Source organism: Lutra lutra, chromosome 3 (genome assembly GCF_902655055.1).
Source record: "Lutra lutra chromosome 3, mLutLut1.2, whole genome shotgun sequence".
In the NCBI taxonomy this organism is placed as follows: domain Eukaryota; kingdom Metazoa; phylum Chordata; class Mammalia; order Carnivora; family Mustelidae; genus Lutra; species Lutra lutra.
In genome coordinates, this window is record NC_062280.1 from 125326701 (window position 1) to 125349965 (window position 23265).

Sequence of the window (23265 nt, forward strand, 5' to 3'; positions counted from 1 at the left end):
GCTACTATAGGTACATTGGAACCCATAAGACTCTGTATGGATGTTAATTATTACTAAGGTTGCTGGTGCCACCCTGGAAACACAAAACCAACTAGACGATTCCCGGAATCCAAACTCCCCACTCCCACCCCCCACCCCCCACACCAAATAGTACCAGAACAATCAGGTTCTGCTGTTGCAACATTTCGGACTACTTCCCGCATCCCACTTATTTCTCTTTTATTCTCTCTTTCACAGGCACCTGCTAACTGCTGTTTATTAGTTTATTGAATGGCCAATTTTCCATAAATTTCATCCCAAGTTTTCCACCAGTTACCAAAGAAGGTCTCCATCTACTCCTGTCCTACAGTACATACTTTCTAAAAAGAGCTCTTTATTTTTGAACTGGAATTGACATCCTAAGGCTGATCTCTGGAAGTGTGTCAAATTTAAAATGAATAAAGAAATTTATGCAAAGAAATTGTCTTGTCCTTTTCCCCCTTTCTCTTCTTCCCATGCCCGTGTCCGTGGACATCTTTTGGACACACAGACCAAAAAGCCGGCGTCTCTGGGCAAATGAAAGCAGACCCCTCCCCAATTTGGTTTCTCAGTTACACATGTGAATGCCAAGCTAGGATTGGGCTCGTGGATTCCTAGCGGGAGCTCTCGGTCTTTTTGCTCAGAGCACACGCTGGGTTGGGGTTGGACATTTTAAGAGGGGGGTGAAAATTGGCAAAGCAGTACCAGCACCTGGGAAGGGAGCGTGCTTGGAAGGGCTGCAGGGTTAGGGGACCGAAAGCAGCTCCTCGCCTTCCAACTATTTTTTGCATTGCTATTGTGTTTGTGTGTTAACGAATTAGTAAGTAAAATATTAAATTATCCACCCTAGAATCTGCACCAACAACTCTGGAACCCCAGATGCCCAACGCTCTCAGGCCATCCCGCCACCTGTGCTGGTGCACACACATGAAGGCCTCAGACGGTGGCCCTTCGTCTCTGCCATCCGGGTTTGTCTCCCGCCTCTTGCGCAGGGCAGCACGGAAACGAAAAAACGTCTCCGCCAGGCCAAGGCCAGCACAAGCCCAGGGCGTGTTGCTGTGTGAGTCCACAGAAAACTGCTCTCCCAGACTTTGGCAGCCACAGGTGACCCGCTCCCACAAGACCTGGCCTCGGGCTCTTTGCTCCTACTGGAGAAAAAAAAAGCCAGAGCTGTCAGTTGTATTTGCCAGGGCCCTTGCCAGCCTGGCGCCTACGTCCCGCGTCCTGCGTCTGCCTGCAAGGCTATAAGAGCTCAGGAGTCTTGGCCAGAGGAACCTCCCAGCTCCTTTCAGGGGTGGATCCAGGGTCTCCCCCTACAGAACTTCCTCCTGCAGAAAGAAGCAATTTCGGGCAAGCTTTGAAATGTAACTGTGTGACTGAGGACACCCAGGTGGAGCCAGCCTGAGAGGTCCAGATCTCCTGGGCACTCAGTCTACAATTGTAGCTGGAAGGTCGTCCCCCCACCTTCCAAGCCTGGCTGTCTTAGGTCGAGCCCATTTACAGGGACAGTCCAGACTCTGCAGTGGGGGGCCATCTATCTAAGCAGGACTTATCCTAGGGTTGGACAGGGTGGCTTGAATATAGTGGATTAGTGTGTCTCAGACCCAGTCTGTAGCACTTGTATCCTAGGCCCCCAAGTTACCCATCTAAAGTGAAGCAGGATTCTAGCCCCAGGCCTAAGGGGCCCACCGTGGCCTTGGGGTCCTAGAGCACAGGAACTGAGTCATCAAGTTGCCTTTGTAGAGCACCTGGTGCTCTCGCTTCCAGAGAAGGCCTCTGGCACAGGCCCAGGCCAGCCAGGCCCTGGCACTAATCTATAGGGATGTGGGTAGCCACAGCTCACTGCCCTGGCACCCCCACCTGGCCCCATCACCAGCTTCAATCTTACCCCCTTACCTTGAGCAGAGAACACCTGTACGGTGGGAAAGGAGGGATGGAGGTTCCCTGTTTGAAATACCTGGTGTGGTCAGAGCGGCTTCTTTCTGTGGGATTCAGCCCCCCCAACCGAGGTGTGGCCACACTTTTTGTGAAAAGAAGATTTTTTTTGCTGCTGTTGCTGCTGCTACCCTGGGCCTGGGATGGTCCCTAATGGAGGTTCCAGTCTTCAAAAGGGCCTTCACTTGTTACCATGTCTGCATCTAGGAGGGCAGGTATGGCTTGTTTCTCCTGTGCCAACAGAAACTTCAGTCGTGTTGTTGGGGTCAGACAAACCCTCCAGTGTGTGGGGAGAACCCACGCTCCCCAGAGAGAGAGAATGTGTGAGATGAACCCCTTCTGCATGAGTGGACATTCTGGCTCTCAGGGCAGACAGCTCTGGAGTCCCAGGGTTGGTAACTTCCCCAGAAACGGCCTACGCGGGCCAGAAAGATCGCAATGGGCACCATTTTCCTCATTACCTGCTTTATCAGCGCTGTGGAGGGTGGTTTCATCTTCACCTTGGGGGCCAGAATATCCAGTGAGTATTATAAAATAATTATTATTTTATTATTAACTTTTAATGACCGATAGCTCTCTCCCGGGGCAGCCTGAAGTTCTGACGACCCAACTCTCAAGGGACGACTTTTGGGAGAGTCAGGGGTGGAGGGAAGATCTCTGGAAGAGGCGGAGAGGCCGCCTGCCCCTGACTTTCAGGCCCGTCCAGCTTGGAGACACCCCCACTCCCACCCCTCTTTCAAGAGTGCCTGTGGCAGCTACTCCGCCTGCCCCCACGGGGCGCCTTCCCAACGTTGGCCCGTCGCGAGGCTCCCATTCGCCCACGGACCCCCCACCCGCGGCTTGCCTGGCGCGGAGGACCCAAATCAGTACCTCGCTCTCCTCGCCTGGGCTCCGGCTCCCGTAGGCGCCCCAGAGGGAGAAAACTACTTCTGCTCACATGTTAATGTCGGTACGGGAAAAGAGGTGGGGAAGAAAAAACAAAGCGCTGTGGAATAAAAAGATGCCTTTTCCTCCCGTTTTGCTTTGCAGCTCGGGCTTAACGGGAGAGGATGCGGACCCAAGAGCTGAATAAGCGCTTTGGAATCCACAAAGGCTGGTGGTGTCAACGGGCTGCAAAGGGAGTGAAGAATTGAAGCAGTGAGCTGGATAAATCGGGGCCAAAGCACGAACCTCTACAGAGATTTTGGCAAAGCGTGCGCGTGTGGGTGGGTGGACAAAAGGGCTCATTATTCGTGCGGTGGCTTCAGGTCTCCCCTCCCTCTGCGCGCGTGTTGGACGCCGTTCCCGGCCCGCGCCAGCTCCCGTCCCCGCGCGTCCGGACGTGCGCCCCGGGTCCCGGGCTCGCGCGGCCGCTACAGTCAGGTTTGCTCCGCGCCCAGGAGGTCAGCGAGACGCAGGTGGCCGATCTTCTTCACCTCGCCTAGGGCGGTGCGCAGCTCCTGCGCGGGCGGGCAGTGCAGCCTGCGCGCCAGCTCCCGCGGCACCGCCGCCCTGTTGCTCAGGCGCGCGGCGAGCACGAAGGGGAAGCCGAAGCGCGCGCGGTACTGCGCGTTGAGCTCCGCCAGCCGGAGCCGCTCGTCGGTGTTCAGGCTCGTCAGGCCCGCGCCTCTCTGCTCCTTCTGCGACTCGGCGGTGAGCGTGCCCTGCTGCAGCTCGCGGCCCGCCAGGTCCGGGTGGCAGCGCAGGATGCCCTCTTGGCCTGCAGGAAAGCACAGACACGCGACGGGAACACGTTACCCCGCGCGCGCGGCGGAGAGGGCGCACGGGGCTGCGGGCCGCCCGAGCCCGGGCGCCTGCCCCGCCCGAATAGGGCTTCGCCAGGGAAGCCGGGTCTTCAGGAGGTGACGAAGGGCATCAAGGGGTGTCCTGGAAGTGCAGGGGTGCCCACGGCCACCGCCCCTCAAACACGTCCCCAACCTTGCGCCCCTCCGTCCCAGCTTCAGGGGCCTCGGCCTGGACCCAGGGGCGGGGCGGGAAGTGACAAGTTTGTCCTTTGAGACCTTGGGGCAAGAAGAGCGGAGGGGAGAGGCCACTGGGGCTCGGAATTTACGACTTGCTCGGGAGGGAGCAGGGACGCGATAAGGAGACCGAGCATTTCGTATCTTTTCAAAGTCCTTTGCTCTCAAGGGGGCTTTGATGTCTCAGAGGGCCGGACACGAGGGCCTGAAGACTTCCTGCAAAAGCCACAGAATGGGTTTCGTTCTGTTCCAAAGGAGAAGGGCGGGGAGGGTCCAGAGGGATAACATCCACGGGGCTTGGCAAATAAATGTCCAGGATTTTGTGATCCTAAGTGTGAGTTTTGGGCTTCTGGAATCAAGCATCCAAAGAAGCTTACAGATGATTAAGTGTAAAGAAACCCATTTCCAGCCGGAATTCCACAGCCCTTTGAATGAAAGTGACTTTCTTCCTTTTAGGAAAATAACACCCACTCATCACCCACCCTGCCTGAGGCTCCTTCCCCTTCTCCAACTGTAGGTTCCAAAGACACTGCAGACTGCCTTGGAGTTTTCTTGGGAGATAGTTTCTCATAATCTCCTAGGCCTAAAATTGGAAATCCCTGGTGATTGACATCTGAGATTTTAAATCCGAATCCAGGGAGTTTCCCTGAGCCCCGGCCAGCCATTTTGCTTAGCTCTCTAGAGATAATTCAAATGGTCAAGGCTGGGCAGGATTTCAGATATGGTCAGCAGACGGCCATAATCTGTACAATGAGGATAATGACATCTAACTTGCAGAGGAGCTGTGAGCATTAGAGACAATTCATTTCCCTAAAACACAGTGCCTGGGTCCCTGGGTGGCTTAGTGGGTTAAGCCTCTGCCTTCAGCTCAGGTCATGATCTCAGGGTCCTGGGATCCAGGCTCGAATCGGGCTCTCTGCTCAGTGGGGAGCCTGCTTCCTCAGCTCTCTCTCTGCCTGTCTCTATCCTTACTTGGTGATCTCTCTTTATTTAAATTTAAATGTGATATCTTTTATTTAAATAAATAAAATCTTTAAAAACCACACACACACAGTGCCTAATGCTAGCAAACATCCAATAAACAGCCATTATTAGAAGTCGTAGTAAACACTGTAATGGGACTGTGGTGCAATTGGGAGTATCCGACTGTGGCCCTGGGATTAGCCATGAGCTCTGTTGGAAAGGAAGATCATTTAAAACTTGCTTTAGGGGGCGCCTGGGTGGCTCAGTGGGTTGAGCTGCTGCCTTCGGCTCGGGTCATGATCTCGGAGTCCTGGGATCGAGCCCCGCATCGGGCTCTCTGGTCAGCAGGGAGCCTGCTTCCTCCTCTCTCTGCCTGCCTCTCTGCCTGCTTGTGATCTCTCTGTCAAATAAATAAATAAAATCTTTAAAAAAAAATAAAACTTTCTTTAGTTACGGCATAAACCTCCCAGTACTCAAACCTGGTAGTTTCTGCCCAATTAAACGATGATTGGTATGGCACCACCTAACTCTTAGACAGTGGCCAGGTAGGGATAACTGGGGTGGGGACATCTGTATTTAAGAAAGCATTCAATGAAAGTTCCGATGGGATTAGGTGACCTACCCAAGGTCACTTAGTAGCTCAAATGCCAGGCGATTTGGGGGCACTGGCTGCCCCTACGAGGCTAAGGGGCGCTTATTTAAATGAAACCCGTGTCGCCAATTCTCCCATCTTTCTAACACCACTGTTTTAGACCCCTTCTCAGGAGCCTATCCCAGGTGGTTCTTTTCCATTTCCTGCGTCCAGCCCGGTCCGGGTAGGGCGAAAATGAAGGTGTTAAATTCCCTACCTGCACTCCTGGCCCCAAACGCTGGCCCTGGAGCTTGGCTGTGCCCAGCGGACACCTGCCACGCAGAATCTACTCCGCACCCACCCTGCCCTGGGCCTGGCAAACGGCGGGCTGGGAATGGGGAAACAGAAACAGAGCCGTGCGTGGCTCTGCAAGTCCGGACCCTGAGGGCTCCCCCTGGCTCTCCCTCCTTGCATATTCAGGTTTTCAAAGCAGCCTGTAGACAGTGGGGCCCTGTGTGTGTGTGTGTGTGTGTGTGTGTGTGTGTGTGTGTGTGTGTGTGTGTGTGTTGGGGGGGGTCTGGCTGACAGTCAGTATTCTCACCGACTCCCCTTCTCTCAGCTTCCCTTCCCCCCTTATTTCTTATTCTCTAGAGACCTAACTGGAGCTTGGGGGAAGTAGTTAGCTATTGGGTGGCGCCTGCATGGGGGTCCTTCCCCAGCGGACTCCGCTAGCTGACCACAGAGCAGAGAGAGGTAGAGGTGCAGCAGGGGGGCTGGTCCCTCTTTCCTTTTCGCTTTCACACCTCGCTTCTCACTCCCCTGGGTTCGATTCCCCTCTTGAAAATGCAGCCTGGGGTTAATGTTTGCCCAGGATCCAGCCTGTGTTTTACACTGTTTGCAGGGAGGAGTGGGAGAAGAGGAGAGAAGGGAGGCCCAGAAAAGGGCAGAGCAAAGAGAAGAAAACACACACACACACACACAAACACACACACACAGAGCTGCAGATAAAGAGAAAGGTACAGGGAGTCCCTTAGAGGATGGCAGCTCAGAAAAAAAGGGAACCTGATCCCATCCAACCAAAGACTCTTCCTTTATTGCCCCACACCGCTGACCCCATGAGCACTCTCCCCACCCTTGTGGGGGGGGGGGCGGGCCCAGCTCAGTGGAGTATCCTGTGCTTCTCAAGACCATGTCAATGCTGCCTAATCTTCAGTCTTTCTTAAAATCCTACTGCCTGTGCCACTGCCTTGTCACACGTATGTAGACATGTATTATTTGCTACGACCACAAGTCATGAATCTTTGCATCTAGGAGAGTTCCTGGCACAGAGCTCATTCTATTTCAACAGGAGAACGGCACAGGCAACGGTGGCCACTGCGGAAGAGGCAATTGGCTTAGAACCCCATTCCAGTCCACCAGAGTCCCTACATCAGTAGGAACTAGCGTGTTCTCCCTCCTGGTACAATGGATCATGTCCCTTCTGTTGTGTTCCTGAAGCCAGCCCTGACTTCCTTCGTTCCTTCCTTCCTTCCTCCCTTCCTCCCTCCCTCCTTCCTTCCTTTCTTTCTAAAAAGACTTTACTTGACAGAGACACAGGGAGAGAGGGAATACAAGCAGGGGAAGTAGGAGAAGGAGAAGCAGGCCTCCCGCTGAGCAAGGAGCCCCGATGTGGGGCTCCATCCCAGGACCCTGGGATCATGACCTGAGCCAAAGGCAAAGGACTAAGCCACCCAGGCACCCCCAAGCCCTGCTTTTCATCTCAAGACTCCAATTTCAAACATCCAGTTCTCCTCCCCACCCCATGCTCTGTTATCCTCATCAACAGACAAACATGCCTTAGAATCACCCATTCCATCAAGAAAATTAAAACCCACCTTTGATTCCCTGTTGTCCTCTAGTTTCTTTCTATATCGCTGCTCCTCCTTACAGTGAACTCCTCAAAGGAGTTGTCTACTCAGTGTTCCCCGCTTTCTCGCCTCCTATTTCACGTTCATTCTGTTATGCTTTCAGCCCCGCCCGCTAGCCAATGCACACTCATCAGGGCCACAGATGATGGACATCTTGCCCAAGCCCCATGACCAGTGCCCGGTCTTCTTCCTCAGCCTCTGGAGAGAATGTCACATGCTCGTTCCTCTCTCCTTCTTAAAAGATTACCAGCGCTTGCCTCCTTTCTTCACTGGTTCTTGCTTTGACAGATCACTAACAAGGAAGTACCCCAGGACTCAGTACTTACCTGTCTTCCCTTCTGTATTTACACTGATGCCCAGATGTTCTCACTGAGTTCTATATCTTTAAATGTCATCAGTTTTGGGTTGTTTTTTTTTAAGGATTTCATTTCTTTATTTGAGAGAGAGAGAAGGAGAGAGAGAGGGAGAGAATGAGGTAGGGGGAGGGGCAGACAGAGAGAGAGAAGCAGGCTCCCCATAAGCAGGGAGCCCACCAGCAGGAATGCCCTCAGTTTTGTTTTGTTTTTTTAACGACACCCAGTTCCAGTCCAGCCTACAGCTTGCCAATGAGTTCCTGTGTTATAATTCATAGGGACACTCCATATTTTCATTTGGATGATTATTAGGCACCTCAGACATAACAAGCTCCCATTTTCTACCTTGTCTTCTCAATTGTAAAGTTTTCCCCATTGTAGAAAACGACACCACTGCCCATCCAGTTACTCAGATTAAAAATTTAAATTACCCTTAATTTCTCTTTGTTTTTGACATGTCTTCCCCCCAAATCCATTAAAAAAAAAAAACAACTATTGAGGGGCGATTGGGTAGTGAAGTTGGTTAAACGTCTGCAGACTCTTGGTTTCAGCTCAGGTCCTGGTCTCAGGGTCCTGAAATACAGCAGCCCCCCTCCCCAGTCAGGCCCCACACTCAGTGGGGAGTCTGCCTGAGACTCCCTCTCCCTTTGCCCCTCCCCCCATTCACTCTCTCTCAAAAATAAATAAATACACGTTTAAAAAACCTGCAAATCTAACTCTAAAATGTATTCTGAGAACCCAGTCACATCTCTCCATCTCTCCTGCTCCAACCTTAGTCCAAATGAGCATCTCCCCTCATTTTTACCACATCCGCAGGCCCTCTACCTGACCTCTCTTTCCTTATATCTCTCCACTTTTCACTATTCTCCCCACACTGTGGGCTTTCTGTGCTCCCGAAATGCCAAAAGTTTTAAGTTCCTTTTCTCAGATGGCCTTCTCCTGGATCTTAGACTGCTTCCTTCTCATCTTTCAGTCGTCTTAAACTCAAAAGTCACTTCCTAAGAATGACCTCTTTTATTACATACTTTCTTCTAATAGTTCCTAGAATGTGAAAGTATCTCACTTATTCATGTTAATCCTGTCTCTCTTTACTAGAATGTAAACTCATTGAAGGCAGGCACTTGTCTTGTTCACTGCTCTGTCCCCAGTGCCTGGTACAATTCCTGGGGCACAGTGGGCACCTGACCAACACATCACTCTCAGGAAGGAGTGCTATATGTTTTTTTGATTGAACACCCTTTAATAGTCTCTTCTAAGTAACTTATAATCTGCATTTCAGGGAATTATGAGTATCTTTCTTATTCATTCAACAACTAGAAATATGTATTAAGTAATAAATTATGGAACGATTGCAATTTTGAAATATCACAAGGAGATACACGATTAACCCTATGTTATGAGAGGGTTTTTTTCCTCTTTGATTTTTAACACAAATCAATACCGAATTGGTTTGTTATTGACTGTGTGTGTTTGTGTGTGTGTGAGGGTAGGTGTGTATGGGTAGGTGTTTCAACCATCTTCCCTTTACTTTTGCCGTGCCCCTTGCCTGGAAATGAGGAACTGATTGACTCCGAGTACTTTGCCAATTGAGCTAGAGCTGAATATTAATCCTGGACTGCCACCTACTGACCAATAATCATCATAGTGCAATGGAAATAGATTGTCAACCTTAGTTTACTCTAGAAACAAGATTTTCATTTTCGCTAATGGTAGACGGTTTTCTTTCTTTCTTTCTATCTTTCTTTCTTTCTTTCAGATTTTATTTACTTATTTGACAGAGATCACAATTAGGCAGAGAGGTAGGCGGGGGAAGGGGGGAAGCAGGCTTCCTGCTGAGCAGAGAGCCTGATGCAGGGCTTGATCCCAGGACCCTGAGACCATGACCTGAGCTGAAGGCAGAGGCTTAACGCACTGAGTCACCCAGGTGCCCCGTAGACAGTTTTCTTAGATCATGTATAAAACAAAGTCTTGACCAAGTAGATTACCATAACCAGAACTTTTCTTTATGGTGCCTTTTAGCTTTAGGATTCGAAGACTATTACACCCAGTTTGTTCCCAACCATGCAAAGATTAAAGCTAGACTAGTCAGTAAATCCTATTTTATTTGCTTATTTAAACAGCTGAACATAGCGTCTGGAACATCGGGCATTAATGTTAATTGAATAAATTACTGAATGAATAGACGTAATCCCTAGAAAATGCTTCTAGCTGTTCCTCCCTGATTCTCTAAAAATGCTGCAAAAGCTGTTGGGTTGACTATCAGCGTTCTGAATTCCAGTTCTGCCACTTTCTAATTGTGTGTTCTTCTGACCAAGTTATTTAATCTCTCTGTGCCTCAGTTCTCATCTGTAAAATGGGTATAATAATAATACTTGCTTTATAAGATTGTTACAAGGATTCAATGAGTTGACAAATGCAAAGTGCTGAGAAAAGTGCCTGAAACACACCAATAGTAAGGGTGAAATGCATTGTAGCTATTGTTATTATTAGTTGCTTATCTAACAACATCAGCAGCAGCAACCTCATCAGTGTGACCACCCATACAGCATTGAAGCTCTGCTCCCAGCTGTCTGAGAGAGTGTGGACTCTGGCTTAGGGCTGAGAAGCAGCCCACTGGGAAGTCCCTCCACAGAACAACATCTAGTCCAGAAGCAAACAACCCTCCAGTTTCCTCTGGGCATTTTGTCCCACTGACTTGCCACTAAAGTCACTCCAGGGAAAATGTGTGGGGACAGGGTAATACCAGGAACCATCATCTTTGAAAATCATTTCATGATCTCACCTTCTAAATCATTTCATGCATTTAAATCTTTATTAAGTCCCAGTATCCTATTTACTGAATGATGTAAGATCCTGACACTGACTGGAATACAGAGTTCCTGTTGAGTTAGGAGAAGGATCAAAAACAAGCCTCCGGAGAGAGGGAGTGAATGCCAATCCCCAAATCCCATTTTGCTCAGGATTGTGATTGGATTTAACCTTAACTAGACCTTTTTTTTTCTTTTTTAAAGATTTTATTATTTATTTGACACAGAGAGACAGCAAAAGAGGGAATACAAGCAGGGGAAAAGGGAGAGAGAGAAGCAGGCTTCCCGCAGAGTAGGAAGCCTGATGTGGGGCTCCATCCCAGGACCCTGGGATCATGACCTGAGCCGAAGGCAGGTGCTTAACGACTGAGCCACCCAGGCGTCCCTTAACTAAACCTTACCCAGAACCTCTGCTCAAACCTATCAGGGTGACTGCTGGTGGGAAAGAAGACAGAAATAGGGAAGTTTTAATTTTATTATCTAAGTTTCTGGCACAGTAAACTCTAAATAAATGTCGAGTAACTGGATAAACCAGTGAATACTGGAATTAAATTATCCATGTAATACCTTCCCTCCCCAGCCCCATCACCCAGCCCCATCATCCCTTGTGTATTAAGACAGATAATGGGATTTTTCTCCCTTTTATTTTTAACGTGATAGAAAAAAATGCTATTCATAAGGCATTCACACCCTTTAAAAATTATTTCCCTCTGGCCTAGAAGGCTTTCATTTGACCCACATTTTCCTGTCAGACATTTTGAACACGGGTTCTGGTGAACATGGTGAACATGAACATGGGTTCTTGCTCTTTCCTGCTCACTCTGCAGGCTGTGGGCCAACAAGGGGAACCCCTTCCCTCCTCAAGCCAGGGCTGAACATTCCTGTGAGTCATCAGTCACAAGGCTCTGGTGTCCATCAGCCTCATTAATGTCTGAACTCAGTGGCGGAGCTGAGAAAGGCCCTGAGAACTGGGTGACTGCCAACATAGTCCTGATATTTCTGTCAGTTTGATTTTCTAACACCTTCCTCCCCTCTTGCTAAATGTGCCTAAAATAAATTAAAATGAGTTCCTTCTTTGGGAGACATTCATCTGACAATTGGAAACCATCCTGAATATCAAACTCTGGATGGGTAGGCAAGAGTTCTGTTTCTTGGCCTTGTAATGGTGGAGAAGAGAGTGGCCATTCTCCCCCCAACCCCTCCACACACAGACCAGATTTCTGTAGAAGGCCCCTCTGTGAAGGCAGCCCTTGCCCCTCATCTCCCTTCGGGCTTTTCTGAATATACAGGACAGCCCAGTAAGTGGGCTCTAATCCTGGGCCTCTGAATCTTTGTGAGGCCATGTGTCATTCTGAGTCACTTGGGGTTAGAATAAACCTCCACCCCCGCCTCTCCTCACCCCACACCCAGAAGTGTCTCCTTCTCTCTCTCTACCCAGAGGAAATCAACAATTTCTTTCCCTTTCTCCAGAGGAATTCCTTCAGATTTTTGTCTTTTCCCCTTCACTCCCTCAGGGAGTTGCTGATCTGAGTTTACTTTCCTTGGCAGTCCAGTCCAAACTAGCCCTTTCTGGTAAAAATGTCAGCCATCTGCTCTTTCCCCTGGGCTCCTGAGATATTCTGATACTGTACTGTCTCCTCTCCTGCATACAGGACATTCCCAAAGTGAACACACTTGGCTAAGAGAGGGTGGGCCCTCCGCCTGACCTTTGGCCTCTGAGTGACTGTGAGGCCTGAGGAAACAAGCGCCTGTTCCTCTTCCCTCTTGACCTCATAGCTTTAATATTTAACAGCTCCTTTACCTGAGCCAACATATGTCTCTTTTTCTAAAAATTTAATACAATTTTTAAAAAAATAGACTCCATGCCCAGTGTGGAGCCCAATAAGGGGCTAGAACTCATGACCCTGAGATCACGACCTGAGCTGAGACCAACATACGTCTTTAATTCCACTTTTGGCCTAACACCTTGCAAATGTCTGACTCGCATTTACTAAGTCTGAGGAAAGTAAACCTTACAATAAAAAGTGCTGATCAGCGATAAGCAACTAGGCTGAAACATATAAAAATATTTTGAGGGGCACCTGGGTGGCTCAGTGGGTTAAGCCTCTGCCTTCAGCTCAGGTCATGATCTCGGGGTCCTGAGATCAGCCCCGCATCGGGCTCTCTGCTTAGCAAGGAGCCTGCTTCCCCCTCTTTTTCTGTCTGCCTCTCTGCTACTTGTGATCTTTCTCTCTGTCAAATAAATAAATAAAATCTTTAAAAAAAGATAAAAATATTTTGATAAGCATATTTGAAATCCCTTTGTGGAGATTCTCAGCGTCTAATGCCGAAGCCTTACCTGACTGCGGAAGGGCGTCAATGAAGGCAAAGAAGTGCTTCTCTAAATCTTCCAAGTTGGAGAACGGGCGCTGGGACCAAACAGCAGCGGCAATCAGAGGACACCTCTCAATGACATTCCCAAACACATCCACAAATTCCCCAAAGTCCATGGAGTTGACCTTCTCAATGTCCATTGCTTGCATTCAACCCGAGGCCGCAGAACGGCAGCTCCTCTCTCGAAAGCGGGTGACCCTGGCTCTGCTCGCCAGCTTATATTTGCTGAATGCAAAAGCTTTTTTTTTTTTTTTTTTTTATGCAACACCAGCTTGGCATGTTTTGAATGCCTCTGGCAGGAGTAGATCCACAATCCTTGTGTAATGAGCAAACTGAGGCTAAGGTTCTAATCCGGGGAGTGGAGATCTCTATATGGGAAACGTTTCTCACCAAATTGTTCCCACCAAGCTGGAAGGGACCTTATTTCACTGTGGGCATTCAAGCCAGAGACACTTTTGGTCTCATTAACATTTTAATGTCAAGGGTATCCCAGGAAGTTTTGTTTGATAACTCAAAGACAGGTCACAAGTCCACCTGCCTAATGTGTGACTTCCCATCGGTTGCTGCTAGAGAGGTCAGATCGTGTGTTTTATCTTTTCTCTGTATCTCAGATGCTTAACATGACAGGTACTTCATAAATGCTCATTACACAGGATGTGGCATCTAAGAGATAATGGTGTCCCCTTTTCAGTTGTCTCTCAGACACCATTACGTGTTAGTTTCTTCCTGAATATATATACAAACCTATCTGAAATCACCTTGCTTAATGTATTTACTTATTTGCATATCATCTCTCAGCCCCGACTAATTCCATGAGCCTAGAGACAGTGTGTCTTGTTTGCCTCTGTGTCCTGGGTGCCTAGAACCGTGCCCACGGTAGGTACCCACTGAACATGGGGTGACTTAGTTGACCAAATGACCACAAAGATTTAATTTCTCACTCTAATAGCTTTCATGTGTACTCAAAACAAAAGATACCATGGAAGATAAAGTAAAAAAAAAAAAAAAAGAAGGGGTCAAAATTTTAAAATAAATTGCTGCTGTTTCCCTTTAGAACAAAAAAAAAATGCAAACATATTTGTGAAAGTCATAGTAGCTACATGTTTGCCTCCATCGGAGTCAAAACTCAAGGGCAGAGTGGCCAACTTAGCTTTAATAAGTCAACTACATTGTCCACTGTGGTTGATGAGAGCCGGGTGACAATAGTGCCCTTGACCATCTTTCAGTAGTCATGGAATTTGTCCTCCTTCTGTATGTAGACATTGTCCAGCCCAGGTTCCCTCTGACTACCTGACAGAGGGACCAAGAATTCATCTCTTGAAAAGAAGCTGGTAAGGTTTGCGTTTGTAGGAAGTAAATCCAGTGACTGAAGACTGCCATTACTGGCTTGTCTTCATAGAAGTTAACAAGGATATATAATGTACCATGTATTTGGGAAAACACATAGAATCCCCTAGTGTGTACACGGTTTTGGGTGTAGAACTCAGTGTGGAGAGCACAGACCCAGGAGAGTTCTGATCCTGCCTCTGTCACTGATCAGATGTTTGGCAAGTGATCAAACTTTCTGTTCTTCAGTTTCTTTGTAAAATGGGGATAATGATGTATTTACCTTGTGGAATTTGGGGAAAGATTAGTGACTATACAGAAGTACAGAAAACAGCTCCTTTACAGAGCTCTACATGGGCTAATGTTTTCTGTATACAATCTCTCCGTTGGACCAACCACAGAATTTTCTCCTTTATCCTTTCTGCCATTAGAGCTTTTTCCTTGTGCATGCGGACTTTGCTGCAGACCCAGCTAATAGCTCAATATCCATTTCTTCCCCTTCTTGAGGGCACCACCGCCCTGAGCCTCGGTTCACTCTAGCATGACCTGTGCAGCATCTGCAATGTCCAAATAAGACTGTGGGGAGATAAGACTGAGGGGGAGTCTGGCTGGATCCCCACGACTGGTCTGTCCAGGCTCTCCAGCCTTATTACCACCCTCATTCTTGGAATCTGGGAAAAGAAGGTAGCCCAGAACCCAAGAAAGAAGACCATCCTGGGTCCATGGCTCTTTGTCCCCCACCCCTCAGGCCTGACCCCTTACTAGTTCCTGCTCTTATCTCTGCACACTGAGGGTCTCCCTACCTACAAAGGAAATCCTGCCTGGGGCGTGGAGCCTGGGGGTTCTCAGTTCCTCTGAGAATAGCAGGAGATAGACATCTGAATTTTCAAGTAGAAACTCCATCCTCTCATGGCAATGCTGATACACAAGGATAGGAAGGACCTCCCTGCTGATATTGCTACCTTTCTGGCACCGACTAGACACTGAAACTTCTATTTTGCTCTATCTATTGTATAATAATGAAACTCCAAATTACCTACTAACATTCGAACTTCGAGACACAGAAAAGTTAAGGAATTAAATAATCACGGACATAAAAACATATGGACAACAACAAAATACAAATTACTAATGTGGAACTCAGTGGCTCATGCCGCTGGGCTTAACTCAGCACTCTGGGCTTCACCTCTGTTGACCCTCACCGATCAAATCAATCGAAGAAATGGCAAGTGGTCAGAAGGTAAGGCAATTTGCAGCTGAGCAAAAAGCCAATGTATTGAACAGTACACCATATAGAGGGGGATTGTGTGGTATACAAATTATATATCAATAAAGCTTTTTAAAAAAGTGCAATGAGGGGGACCTGGGTGGCTCAGTGGTTAAGCATCTATCTTAGGTTCAGGTCATGATCCCAAGGTCCTGGGATCATGCCCACATCTGGCTCCCTGCTCAACAGGGATTCTGCTTCTCCCTCTGCCACTCCCCCTGCTTGTGTTCTCTCTTGGTGTCTCTCTCTCTGTCAAATATATGAAATTTTTTTTAAAAAAAGATTTTATTTATTTATTTGCCAGACATTACAAGTAGGCAGAGAAGCAGGCAGAGAGAGGAGGAAGCAGGCTTCCTGCAGAGCAAGGAGCCCATTGCGGGGCTCGATTCCAGGATCCTGGAATCATGACCTGAGCCGAAGGCAGATGTTTAATGACTGAGCCACCCAGGTGGCCCAGTGTGGCGTTTTTAGGTGATAATTCCCCCTCGCCTTTTTTTCTGTTGCTTAGGGTCATGGTGGCATAGACAGAAGCAAATTTGAACGCTGATAGGTAATTTATTTTTGACAGAAATGACAGTGGGAGTGGCAAAGGGGTTCAGATAATCATGTCACTGGGAAAGTCCCTTCCTGAAGAGGAAGATCAGGAAGTAACACAAGTGGCAGAGGTGGGTGAAGGAGGGACAGAAGGTGGATAATCGAAGGGCTGGAACTTTGATAAGAGGTCACCCAGGACATCTTCCTGCTGCAGGCCAAACACCCCTGGCTGTTTTCCTTACTCCAAAAGATCTTTGAGAAAAAGACTCTGTTTTCAACTGGGAGCCAGTCCAGGCTCAGGCAACACTATGCATAGAAAGTGTTCCAAAAAGAATAAGCTCCAAAGTCAGTCCCCTGTGCTGGTAAACGTGCTGTGCAGAATCAAATGGTAAAAACTGAGTTCCATAAAGAAACTGACAGACTGCTCTGTTAATGTGGAGAATGTGAAAATAATGTGCGTAAAATGCGCAATCATTATCATAGTCAAGAAATAATCAGGTACTGAATAAATGAATTTAAGTGATCTGTGTAGAGGATTGTTCTTCCTTCTAATTAACAGACTGGCCTTTTCTTTATTCTGCTTGTTAAAATTTGCCTTTCCAGAGGCAGGGTGTAGGAATGAAGTCCAGCCCCCTGTTTGGGGTTAATTAAAAACACAGCAGTCCTAGGGCGCCACCTACTGGTCAGATGGAAGGGACTGCACGCAGTAGCAAGAACACATCTCTAAAATCAGTGCTTGTAAGTTGTGTTTTTCCACGTGGTAACAATGTGTGGTTTGGGGTGCCGGAATGGCTTAGTCAGATTACTTCAATAAATAAAACTTAAAAGAAATTTAAAAAATTAAGATTTAGTTTTTATGTAATCTCTACACTCAACGTGGGCCTTGAACTCACAACCCCATGGTCAAGAGTCGCTAGCGCTTCTGACTGAGCCACCCAGGAGACCCCAAAATAAAATCTTAAAAAAAAAATGTGTAGTTAAGTCAGAGACACAACTTGACCTACACTAATCCCGGATCTGCGATAAGAGCTAGGTTTAGTAGGGTCTAATTCTGTTTTCCCCAATACAGTTTTTAAAATGCCTTCCCTCCTCAGAGAATGTTGCCTTTTAAATATCATATTATCATTTTTGATATTTAAATATCATATTATCATTCGGCTCCAGTGGTGGTCCCAGAGTCATCAGACTCTCTGCTCGGCAGGGAGCCTGCTTCCCCTTCTCTCTCTCTGCCTGCCTCTCTGCCTACTTGTGATCTCTGTCAAATAAATAAATAAAATCTTTAAAAACAAACAAACAAATAAATAAATGTCATATTTGGGTGAGTTGGGGGAAGTTGGGGGAAATTGGAGGGGGAGACAAACCATGAGAGACTGTGGACTCTGAGAAACAAACTGAGGGTTTGGGAGGGAAGGGGGGCGAGGGGTTGGGTGAGCCTGGTGGTGGCTATTATGGAGGGCATGTATTTTTTTTATTAAAGATTTTATTTATTTATTTGACAGACAGAGATCACAAGTAGGCAGAGAGGCAGACAGAGAAAGAGGAGGAAGCACGCTCCCCGCTAAGCAGAGAGCCCGATGAGGGGCTCGATCCCAGGACCCTGGGATCATGATCTGAGCCGAAGGCAGAGGCTTTAACCCACTGAGCCACCCAGGTGCCCCAGGGAGCACTGGGTGTGGTGCATAAACAATGAATGCTGGAACACTGAAAAGAAATTAAGTAAAATAAAATGGAAAAAAATAATAAATATCATATTTGGTATTTACAAAAGTTATATTACAAAGTAAGATAATATCAATGAACACCATGAACCCATTATCTCACCTAACCCAAAAAAGCTTCAAATATCATCAGTGTGAAAATGAATGAATAGTGGTAATTGTATAGTTACATCACACATCAATGAAATGAAAGAGTTTGAGATCCACAGAACACGACGAGTGAATCTTAGAAAGCATGATATTGATACCTTTTTTTTTTTTTAAGAAAGCAGGAACTGGAAGTCTATATAGAGTATGGTGCCATTTTTGTGAAGCTCATCAACAAGAGAATATTCATTTTCAGGGAAATAAAAATTTTGGTGTCGTAGATACTACAACTGCAAGGGGCGCGTCGCGTTTGTGATTCCATGTATAAATGTTTTTATTTGGTTCCATCCGCAGTGAATTCATGTTCAGAATATATGTGGGTCTGACCTAAAAAAGGTTTGGCAGAAGGAAAAGGAGAACATTCCTATAAAAGTTAACTTGCTTTTCTTTTCCTCCCTCTGATCACCCACAGTTTTGGTCAAGCAGTTCTAGAGGGCTTACTCAATGCTTGTGACTCTACTTCCTCAGATCCTGTCAACATAACGGAATCATGTACAAATAAAGATAAATTATTTGAAACTTGAAAGGAGATCACTGGACAACGAAAACAGAGAGGACTTTCTAGAGAAGGCCAAGCAGATGAAATCCTCAGTTTGGCAGAGGAGACTGTAAATCGGTTCAGGTGTGTGTGCCAAGGGTCTTGGCTGTGAGCTCTGGAGACAGATTTGGGCTCCTGGGGCAAGGGGATTTACAGAAAGGACACTGGGTGGCTCACAGGCCTAACAGGAAGGCCAGAGACCAAGGCTTGTGCAAGAAGAGGGACCAAAGCAGCTCCAGGGATCTATGAAGTGGGAACTGCTTGTCACTTTTGTCGGAGACCGGTATTGTGAGAATAATGAGTTCCAACTCCTTTTTTGATCCTTGCCTGAATCCAGTCCAGATGCAAAGTTCCAGAATAAGAGAGGAAGTTTATGAGCTGAGCTTCAGTCAAGGACCCTCCTTGGCTAGAAGACCGCTTATGGAAGTCCCACTCCACTGCATACCATCAGGAGAAGCCATGCCCCCAACCACAGAGCTGTTATCAAAAGAAATGGGAATTGATACTGGATGGCCAAAGAAACACATGATCACTACACTAGGGTCTTTTAAGATAATACAACAAAAACTTAAAAATAGAATTACCAGTTGATCCAGCAATCCCACTTCTCTATAAAAGCATATGAAAATATACCAAAAAAGTTGAAAACAGGGTCCCAAGAGGTACTGGCACCTCCTTGTTCATAGCAGCAGTATTCACAATAGGCAAGAGGTGGGAGCAACCCGAATGCCCATCAGTGGATAAATGAATAAATAAGATATACACACATACTGTGAAATAGTATCAGCATTAAAAAGAAAGAGAATATGCACATACTACAACATGGATGAAACTTGAGGCCAGGATACTCAATGAAATAAGTCAGTCACAAGAAGACAAATATGGTATAATTTCACTTAGATGAGGTAGTCAAATGCAGAAAAACAGAAAATAGAATGATGGTTACTAGGGCTTGGGGGATGGAAAAAGGGGAATTATTGCACAATGGGGGCCAAAGTTTCAGATGTAAGAGACGAGAAAGTTCTGGAGATGGGCTGTGAAGATACTTACCATTGCTGAACTATACACTTAGAAAAATGGTTAAGACGACACGTGTTTGTTTGTTTTTTTGCCACAATTATAAATAAATGGATAAACAAATGCAATAGATAAAATAATGGTAGAACCCAAGAGTAACCACATGGTGTTAAGAGGGGTTTGGAGACCACAGGTTACTAAATTAAGCTCCAAGTTCTCCAGAAATACATGGTATCATATTAGTACCTACTTCATAAGGCAGCTAGGAAAATTACAGAAGGTAAAACATATATCAGTCTTAGCACCATGCTTGCTTGGCTTGCCACAAGTGGTACACAGACATGTATAGTTGGGAAAATATCAATACATGGTCAAGAACAAAAATACGTTTGACCATAGTGCTAGTATAATTCCATTTATATAAAAAACAGAGTTTGGTGGGGGTGCGTGTTTGTGTAAATACCTGTAACATTAAGTATATTTAAGCAAGAAGATGGAAGAATTATACCTGATACTTGAACAACATTTCCTCTGAAGAAGCAATCTGGGATTTGGGATGGGTGCATAAAGGGTAAATTTCACTTATTACTATAAGAAAAAATACAAAATTCTTTGAATTTTTAACATCAAGCATATTTTATGCTTTAACCTGAATAGGCAAAAAATAATTGAATACACGTATGGTGCGTGTCCTGACTGTACACACAAATAGGAATTAGGCATACAACTTGGAATAAATCGTATCTACTTTCAAACTTCTAAAAATTCAAGTGAAAAGACATAATCCTTAAAATCAGAGAACCAGGGTCAGCTGAGTTCAAAGTCAGAGGGAGACATGGCTACAGAATGGTTGGAGAGATGAAATACCGTAGGCTATAAGGAAGGAGAGAGGGGGCCAACTGCCAAGGAATTCCAGCAGCATCTAGAAATTTGACAGGTGAGGAAACAGTCTCCACTAGAGCCTCCAGGAGGAAGGCAACACTGATGACACCTTGATTTTAGCCCAGAAGGACATTTGTTGAACTGACTATAGAACTGTAAGATATGCTTTTGTTGCTTAAAAAAAAAATCCAGGTGAAAATAAGGAATGTTTGGGGCGCCTGGGTGGCTTAGTCGGTTAAACGCCTACCTTCTGCTCAGGTCATGATGTCAGGCCTGGGATCAGCAGGGAGCCTGTTCCTCCCTCTCCCTCTGCCCTCCCTCTGCCCCTCCCCCTGCTCAGGCGTGAGTGCGTGCACGCGCATGCGCGCACACACATTTTCTCTCTCGGTCTCTGAAAGAAGAAAAGAAAACAAAAGAAAAAAGAATAGAGTAGGTAAGGAGAGGAGAGGGAAGAGAAGGGAAGAAGAGGGGAGGGAAGGCAGGAGGAGAGGGGAGGGAAGGGAAGGGAAAAAGAGGAGAGGGGGGGGGGTTGGGAGGGGAGGAGAGGGAAGAGAAGGAAGGGAAGGGAAGAAAAGGAAAGGAAAAGGGAAGGGAAGGGAAGGAAACGGAAGGAAAGTTTATGTTAAAAGCCAGTTGGGGGGCACCTGGGTGGCTCAGTGGGTTAAAGCCTCTGCCTTCGGCTCAGGTCATGATCCCAGGGTCCTAGGTTCGAGCCCCGCATCTGGCTCTTTGATCCGCAGGGAGCCTGCTTCCCTTCCTCTCTCTCTCTCTCTCTCTGCCTACCTCTCTGCCTACTTGTGATCTCTATCAAATAAATAAATAAAATCTTAAAAAAAAAAAGAGCCAGTTGGATGATATGGACAAGGAGCCTATAGATTTCAGCGGAGGAAGCCAGCACCCACGACTGGTGGAGCTGAGAAAGATCTGAATTATAAGACAGAGCTCAAGTCTGGCCACGAAGCAGGGGCTTACTTGAATAGGAAGAAGCATCCCAGGAAGGTGGCAAGTGAGGAAAAGAAACACAGGAGATGGGAATGCCCAAGACATACCCACTGAACACGAGCAGATGGTTTTGGCGACAGAGACAGATGTCCTTATGTAACCTGACACAGAAATGCAGGGGAGCCCAGCTGTGGTGGGCTTGTACGCTGGCAGAATCCGGCTTTAGCTGATAGATACCAGGAGCCACCAGACGTGCGCCCGCCGGAAGTGGCGGGTGCACAGGAATACTTTAGGAAGACAGATCTCTCTGTGGCCAGAGAAAACACTGGATGGCCCAGAGCTTGGGAGAAGGGGTGACGTGAAGAACGGATTTGTGTAATCTAGTTTTTGTGGCCTCGTCTAAAGTAAAAGATTAAAACCAGAGAGGGAAGTGCAAATGACAGATTAGGGTACATTTATGGACGAGGCACTCTCTTTCTTTAATATAGCTCGTCCTCCTGCTTACTTGTGATTTCTCTCTGTCAAATAAATAAATAAAATCTTAAAAAAAAAATCTCTTTAAAAAAAAAATATATATATATAGCTCGTCCTCAGCTTGCGATGGGGTTATGTCCCAGTAAACCCCCAGTAAGCTTAAAATATAAGCTGAAATACATTTTGGGCGCCTGGGTGGCTCAGTTGGTTAAGCGACTGCCTTCAGCTCAGGTCATGATCCTGGAGTCCCGGGATCGAGTCCCACATCAGGCTCCCAGCTCCACGGGGAGTCTGCTTCTCCCTCTGACCTTCTCCTCGCTCATGCTCTCTCTCACTGTCTCTTTCTTCTCTCAAATAAATAAATAAAATGTTTAAAAAATATATATATAAGCTGAAATACATTTAATACTCCAACCCATTAAACCTCACAGTTTAGCCTAGCCCACCTCAAACGTGCTCAGAATACTGATGTCAGGCTTGCGTTGGGCAAGATCATCTAACACAAAGCCTATTGTATAATAAAGTGTTGAATATCTCATGTAATGTATTGAATACTGTGCTGAAAGTGAGAAACAGAACGGTTGAATGGGTATACAATGGCTGTCAGTGTTTTGATTTTTCACCCTGGGATCCCATAGTGGACTGGGGGCTGCCACTACCCAGCATTGTGATAGACATTGAACTGCATATCGCTAGCTCCGGAAATTCAAAATTCAAAGAATGGTTTCTACAGAATGTGTATCCCTTTTGTACCATCGTAAAGTCAAAAAATTTTAAGTTGAACCGCCCTTAGTTGGGGACCATCTGTGCGTCTATTATAACATACATATATTATATGTAGTCCATCTAATTCTTACCAGAACTGTGTAAGATAGATGTCATCCATTATTATTTCGTCTTCCAGAAGAGGAAGCTGAGACCCAATCAAGTTCAGTTACTTGCCCAAGGTTGCCCAATGTTGCTCAGCTAAGCAGCATCAGAAGGAGAATTTCAGCCCAGGCAGACTGGCTTCAAGGTTCTTATCTTAACCACGCCCGGGAAGGGAAGACAAGAAAAGGCAAACCTTGGGGAGGTTGGTTGGTTAAGACCTGGGTGGTTCAGTTGGCTAAGCAACTGCTTTCAGCTCAGGTTGTGATCCTGGAGTCCCAGGACTGCATCCCACATCAGGCAGTACTTTCTCCCTCTGACCCTCCCCCTTCTCATGCTCATTTTCTCTCCCAAACAAATAAATAAAATCTTAAAAAAGAAAAAAGGGAGAACTTCACCACACACTTCACCAAGAACCACACCTGGAAAATAAGGATGAGGGCAAGTTCAGCTTTATAAGCCTGTGGGAGGGAAGAAGCTAAGCTGAATTCGAAGGACGAGAGAGGCCGTCCTCTCTCCACGTCCTCTCTCCTCTCCACGGAGTGCCGCAGAGAAGCCAGCAGACCTCAGCGTTTCTGCCCTAGTCTGGGGGCAGGAGTCATGCGTCCTCTTAAGAATCTGATGGAGGGCCGGAGCGTCTCAGTAGGAAAAAAAATACACATGCACAA

At 46.8% G+C, this 23265-nt stretch overlaps 1 protein-coding gene across 4 annotated transcripts; it reads right to left on the bottom strand.

The window, feature by feature from the left end:
- Positions 1 to 240: 240 nt before the first annotated feature.
- Positions 241 to 13088, bottom strand: URAD (ureidoimidazoline (2-oxo-4-hydroxy-4-carboxy-5-) decarboxylase). Of its 4 annotated transcripts, none has more exons than XR_007126147.1 (4): positions 12851 to 13088; positions 3124 to 3652; positions 1976 to 2156; positions 241 to 1346 (listed from the first exon to the last, which is right to left on the bottom strand). XR_007126147.1 is itself a non-coding variant. In XM_047723256.1 (2 exons), the coding sequence occupies exons 1-2, from the start codon at positions 13032 to 13034 to the stop codon at positions 3312 to 3314; spliced, it is 525 nt and encodes a 174-aa protein (XP_047579212.1). In that variant the 5' UTR covers positions 13035 to 13088; the 3' UTR covers positions 2232 to 3311. The 4 variants fall into 4 exon arrangements, 1 of the variants encoding a protein (XP_047579212.1); XR_007126146.1 differs by having other exon boundaries at positions 1976 to 2184; XR_007126148.1 differs by having other exon boundaries at positions 1976 to 2199.
- Between the last annotated feature and the right edge of the window lie 10177 nt (positions 13089 to 23265).

Coding starts and splice junctions, on each gene's coding strand:
- URAD (XM_047723256.1), bottom strand. CDS start 13,034: ATGCAAGCAATGGACATTGAGAAGGTCAACTCCATGGACTTTGGGGAA. Junction 3,653..12,850: donor TGACGCCCTTCCGCAGTCAG/GTAAGGCTTCGG, acceptor GCTTTCCTGCAG/GCCAAGAGGGCATCCTGCGC.